The sequence below is a fragment of the Lagopus leucura genome, unplaced genomic scaffold, assembly GCF_019238085.1.
Source record: "Lagopus leucura isolate 7727_CA_CO unplaced genomic scaffold, USGS_WTPT01 Super-Scaffold_760, whole genome shotgun sequence".
Classification (NCBI taxonomy): Eukaryota; Metazoa; Chordata; class Aves; order Galliformes; family Phasianidae; genus Lagopus; species Lagopus leucura.
The window spans coordinates 12,979,841-12,985,954 of NW_024962257.1; the positions used below are offsets into that span (position 1 = coordinate 12,979,841).

The 6,114-nt window shown below is 50.9% G+C and overlaps 1 protein-coding gene across 3 annotated transcripts in view; it reads left to right on the top strand.

Moving 5' to 3' along the window:
* WDR90 (WD repeat domain 90) overlaps positions 1-6,114 on the top strand; it is a 29,058-nt gene that overhangs the window by 19,557 nt on the left and 3,387 nt on the right. For 2 of the 3 annotated variants that reach the window (XM_042864711.1, XM_042864712.1), the window contains exons 32-39: positions 94-253; positions 1,763-1,953; positions 2,225-2,393; positions 2,760-2,871; positions 3,385-3,556; positions 4,120-4,242; positions 4,432-4,612; positions 5,039-5,169. In XM_042864711.1, coding sequence (XP_042720645.1) covers positions 94-253; positions 1,763-1,953; positions 2,225-2,393; positions 2,760-2,871; positions 3,385-3,556; positions 4,120-4,242; positions 4,432-4,612; positions 5,039-5,169 — 1,239 coding nt within the window. Of the gene's footprint in view, positions 1-93; positions 254-1,762; positions 1,954-2,224; positions 2,394-2,759; positions 2,872-3,384; positions 3,557-4,119; positions 4,243-4,431; positions 4,613-5,038; positions 5,170-5,691; positions 6,068-6,114 lie in introns of those variants that run through there. The other variant, XM_042864713.1, reaches the window with a different exon arrangement.

Genomic DNA, 6,114 nt, shown 5'->3' on the forward strand with positions numbered 1-6,114 from the left:
ATGACTTTAGTGGGGGTCTAAGAGTTGCCAACACTAATGAAATGTTCTCTAATTACTTACCAAGGTCTCTATGACAACATATCATTCTGTTAGGCTCTGGCTTCTGCCTCAGGAAAGAGAGATGGAGACTCCCATTGTCAGATCTGCATCTGGAACACCCAGGATGGGATTTGTACAGCAAGTCTCTTCCACCACAAGACACAAGTCCAAGCCATGGCATACTCTCGGGATGACAGGTTCCTTGCTACCATTGGTGAGTACCCCTGTAACTGCTGGGTGTGGGTACAGGAGTAGACATGGAATGGGCATCTGAGGGAGGAAGTTGCTGTAAGTGGATGAAAGCTGTGAGCTGCAAACCAAGCTCACGGCTCTGACCAGCAGCTGCTGCTGGGTGGCTTTGGCACTGGAACTTCATTTCACTGTGAAATTATCAGGGAGCCTAATAAACAGCACAGTGGATCATGCAGCTTGTAATCTCAGGTCCCCCTGGCAGTGACCGTGAGCCTGGGGATGCTCTGCAAGTGAGCAGCTGTCAGCGTTTTGTGGGGGAAAATGTGCCCTGTGTTTACCAGGCATGGGTGCTGGGCTTGCTCTCATTGCCCTGCAGGCTCGAAGTTACAGCTTTTTTTCTGGCTGACTAGTCCTTGTTAAGGCCATGTAAATAGTTTGCAGTTACTGTATATAGTATCCAAAGGGAAATGCTTTCTCCTGGCCTTCTTATTGCTTAGCTGGAACTGCACAGAAGTATCCAGGCCTCACACTGTGAGCCTCCTGCCGGGCGGCGATGCCAGCACAAGATGGACACTCAAGCTGTCTGTTTTGTTTAGGCAAGGGACATTTAAAGGACAGATACACAATTAGTAAGTTCTAGTTTTGCAAGAGAGAGGACCTGTGGAGCAGGCAGCACATTCATTTTGAGCTGGTGAGTCTGCCCTTGGAAATAAAAGCAAGCCTTGCTCAAGTGAGAGAGCTCTGTGCTCTCTGCAGAGCAGCGTGGGAGAGGAGCCCTCCTTCTCCAGCTCTTTTCTGGGCTGTGGAGAAGGAAAAAGCTGAAAGTCCGCCCTGATTTGTGGAGCCTGGGGAAGGCTGATGAAGTGCCTGCTGTGCAGGCTGAGAGCTGGGGGTGCTTACCATGCCATGGCTGCTGCCTCCTGCTGCCTGCCAGGCGTGGTGGCTTCCATTAAGGTCAGTTCCCATCTCTGCATCGCTCTCAGCAATGGCACCCTCTGTTTCTCAGTTCAAAGCTGTTAGTCCTGAGCTCATAGTGTTGCTGGAGGGCTTGTGTTGGGCGTGTGTGCTAAGGATGCAGAAATAGCAGAAAGCCTGCTCTGTGTGCTGCAATCCCTACCAGGCCAGCATTGGCTGAGTCAGACATCGGCTGCAGACTGTGCTGTAGGTCCAGATGTGCTACAACCTCCAACACAAAATGTTGGGCCAGCTCTACTCATCCTCAGCTCGGATGCCAACCTATTACATCACGGAGCCTTCGCTGCCACAGAAGCACTTCTTGGCTTTTGCTGAGTATGCATGCAAAGAGACGTGCCTCTGCCTGAGACAACAGTGGCATGACATGAGATTGTGACGTGTGTGTTGGCTGATGGCCATCGTAAGGAAACACTCAGGCTGCAGAATTAGAATAATTGAATCATTTGAGTTGGAAGGGACCTTTAAAGGTCATCTAGTCCAACTCCTCTGCTGTAGGGACGCCTACAGCTCCATCAGGTTGGTTCCCTCCTTCTACTGTCTTTCATGTTCTACCTAGGGGACTACAATGATCAAATCATTGCTCTGTGGAGTACCTACACTTATGAACTCCTGTCATCGACTCGTATCTCCGAGCCAGTCCATGACATGGCTTTTAGTCCTTTTTCTCACAGAGAAATGGCCTGCGTGGGGAAGGGAGCACTTACGTTTTGGCTGCTGGAGCAGCACGGGGCTGACATCAATCTCAAGGTAAAATCTCAGTTTTATCATCTATTGAAATTTACGTTCTGTATTTCTGACATCTTTTCCAAGCCCTGGTGAGAGAGATGGAGGCTCTGCCCCCACAGTTCTGCAAGAGCTGATGATCTCTCTTAGTGAGAGTGTGATGTTGGCCCTGAGTGGCTTTCAGTTGTATCTGATGCGCAGGCTGAATGCATTGAAGGTGGGAGGAGGTGGTTTGCTTCCCTTTTAGCTAAGCAGCACGTTCCCTTTGACCTTTCTGCTTCGTGTGCCTTGGCAGGTTCATAGGGCCCCTGCACCTGAAGTGTTAGGGCCGGTGGAGCTGACATCCCTCTGCTACAGGGCTGACACCCTTCTTTACAGTGGGACCAACTCAGGCCAGGTCTGCGTGTGGGACACGGAGACCAACAGCTGCTTCATGATGTGGGAGGCTGATGAGGGCGAGATCGGTGGGTGCAAATATGGTGCTAAAGGACGTGGGGCAGTGGGCAAGTACTGGTGGTAGGTGGACAGTTGGACAGGGTGATCTTGGAGGTCTTTTCCAACCGTGGTGATTCTATGATTCTAAATGCCACCAATGTTAGGCTGTAAGCAGCACTGAGCTTGCCTGCCTCTCGTTTCAGCTGTGGCTGGAAAAATGGATTTTCCATATTGGGTGGCAGTTGATCTGTGAGCCAGGTGTCAAAGCTGAGTGGGTTGGGGGGCTATTTCTGGGCTGTGAGAACAGCAGGTGTGCTGCCCAGGGAGTTGGTGGCTGAGAGCAGTGGGGTTTATTCATGGGTGGGTGTCCACGGGTGCTTCCATTTGCCTCCCAGGTGTGCTGGTGTGCCGCTGCAACAGGCTGGTGAGCGGCAGCAACGCGAAGCGCATCCGCCTGTGGGCAGTGGGGGCCACGCAGGAGCTGAGGCCGAAGGGGCCCAAGGCCAGGTAGGTGAGCTCCAGCATCTGCCCTGCTTGCACCCACCTCGTGCTGTGCTCCTCAGGTGCTCTTCCCCTCATCTGGGGGCTGCCTGAAAGGTGGCTTTTCACAGATGTGTGAGCTCTGCCCACAGCCGTGCTGCTGCTCTTCATCCTTACCTTCCCTCCATCCCTTCACTCTTGACTCTTCCTGCATGGTCATTTTTATTGGATTTTTGCTAACAGCTCAATCTTCTTGGTATTGGAAATGGGTGGAGTTTAAGTCAGTGGCTTATAGAAGCTCCTTTAAAAGAATGAATGAAAATATCTTACCTTTGTTTCCTTTTTATGCTGCTGCATCCCCTGTTTTGCTTCTCTCCTATCAGCAATGGTCTCTGTGCAGCACCAGTCACTGTGCAGAATTCGGGTGCCCCACACTGAACAACTGCTTTCTAAACACTGTGCATACTAGAAAATTGCATTTAGAGGAGGCAGTGTCTTCCAATAGCTGAGTGTTCCCTCTCGGATCTTCCCTTCTTCCAGACCTAGCTCAGTCCTGCTAGAACATGAGATCACCCTGGATGGGACGATAGTCAGCATGGCCTTCGATGACTCTTTAGAAATGGGGATTGTGGGCACCACAGCAGGAACACTGTGGTACATCAACTGGAAGGAGAGCACGAGCATCCGGCTCATCAGCGGCCACAAAAGCAAGGTTTGAGGGGCAGGGATGGTTGTGCTTTGCTACGTGGAGCAGCGGGTGTTCTGCATCATGCCTGTGCCCAAGGGGTTGTGCTGCAGGCATTCGCAGGCTCAGCTGCTTCAGCCTCAGGTGTTTCTCAGCCTCAGCCTGTGAGTAGCCGTGGGTCTTTCTGCCAGAGTGGAAAATGCAGCTGGCTGAGTCACTGAGGTTTAATTGTGGAGTGCTGCAATGTGTGGAAGCAGCCTGGTTGCTGAACACCCGTAATGGAGAATTTTCTTTGCCTAAAACACGAAGATCTAAACTAGAAGATCTCAAGTGGTGGAAGATCTTTTACTTAGATTTATGTTGTGTAGTGCCTGGTTTAGCTTTGTGGTTAGGTTTAATGATTTCCATTGCAAGCCTGGCTGTCAGTCCCAGATTTCTTCTCAGCACAAAAATTAAACAACTCTCCTTCCTTCACACATGGGGCTTCATGTTTGGAGGAGTCCTGGGGAGTGGGAGGGGAAGAGGGGCTGATGTGCTGCAGGCTGTGTTATTTGTAGGGCTCCTGTTCCCCATCTCCCTCCTTGCTGCAGGTGACCGAGGTGTCCTTCAGTCCTGATGAGACTCTCTGTGCCACGTGTGGGGAAGATGGCAGCGTGAGGGTTTGGTCCCTCAGCAGAATGGAGCTGGTGGTACAGTTTCAAGTGCTGAACCAGGTAATCCTTTATGGCACTTCAGTCTTTTTGTCTGGGTAGAGGATGCAGTCTAACTGCCTTGGACTGCTTTGTCCTCACAGACCAACCTGAAGCTGAAGAAATACTCGCAGGTGGAGCCTTTAGTGCATTTGCTGTGCCCAGTCCTGCTGTCTGCACTGTCATCATCTCTCTTCCCTGGTTCCTTCGCAGAGTTGCCAGTGCCTGGCCTGGAAGCCTCACCCCAACGTTGCATGGGAAGCTGAGAGTCAGCATGTGGTGGCAGGATACAGTGATGGCACCATCCGTGTCTTCAGTATTTCCAGGACAGAGATGGAGCTGAAAATGCACCCCCATGCCACCGCACTGACAGCAATTGCCTACTCCACAGATGGTGAGATTGCTTGTTGTAACAGCAGGGATGTTGCCTGGGGAGCACAGCTCGCTTTTATCAGGGTTACCCAAGCACAGGTCTTGCCTCCAAAAACTTGCACAAAAAGCTGGGCCCAGGGAGAGCTCGTACCAATGGACTTTGGCAGACCTGTCAGTAGAGCACATGGTAAATGGTTTTGGCAGATATATTGGCAGTGATACAAGCAAGTAGTTTGGATGCAGCAAATATTCCTTTTTGTCTTCCTGTTTACAAGCTGCTTTGGCTCTTGTTTGGATGTGATTTAGCGTGTGTCCCTGAAACATCTGATCTTACCCAGCTCTTCGTTCAGATGTTCCCAATCTTTCAGGTGTTTTGGGACTCTGCCGTCCCATGATATCAGACTCTTCTATAAGAATTATCCCGTTCTCTTCTCTCCTTTGACCACAGGAGAAATGATTTTATCAGGGGGCAAGGATGGAATCGTGGCTGTCAGCAGCCCTCGCACTGGAATGACCATCCGCATCCTTGCTGACCACAAAGGCTCTGCTATCACCGTCCTGCAGTGCATCAGGAAGCAGGTAAGACCTGCCTGTGTGTCCCAGCACCGTGTGGGAGTGAGGCCCCTGCGCTGTGGGAGGGAGCAGCAGCCTGGCTGGGTCAGTTGTTCTGCTCTGCTTTTTAGGCCCAGCACCTCCAGTAACTTCTGTTGGCTTTTTTTTTTTTTTTTCAGGGATAGTTTTAGTGGAGAAAAGCCACTGCATTGCTCTCAGGTTGCCTGAGAGGGTGGGCAGGCACTCTGTGCATGCACTATGGGCCCTCCAAGAGCAGCATCCCTTGAGGGCAGCCTGGGTTGGCCCATGCCCCCACTAACAGCCTTGATGCAATTTCCCCACTTCACTCCTTAGCAGCCTGGCTCTGTGTGTGCATCTGGCTTTTTGTGGGGTTGCTCTGTGAAGCCAGAAGGCTTGTTAGTCCAACAGTGGGGTGTTTTTAGCATCTTTTGTTCATCATTTCCCTCCATGGAGGGTCTCCTTGTCCTCTTTGTGACTTCCTGAGATGACAGTAACTTTGCCTAAGATCTCTGACTTTAAAATCTGCAGAAGGCTGCAAAGCTGTTTTTCCTGGTGACTGTGGAGTGAGGAGGTCTTCCTCTGCTTTAGGTGAAGAACACATACTGTATCTGCAGTCTCCTAGGAGATGCTCAGATGAGGTGTTCAAGGGAAGAGATGTGTATCGTTCTGGCCAGGCACTCACTCCTCTTCTGCCGGGGCTTTCAGCCCAGAGCTTGCTGCTGGCTCTGCAATCACTGCTTCCTTGTCCTATTTTATTGTGATAAATGACTTGAAGCACTGCGCAGATGAGAGAATCCAAGAGATTAATCCCGGCATTAATCCCTTGTATTCCCATGAAGTCATGCCCTCTGCTAGTTCTTGCTAACAGCTTTCTTTAAAGCTTCTGCACTGCAAGAGCCGTAACGTTGCTTTTGTCTTCTGTAGTACCATGACTTTGGGGTGCAAGGAGCT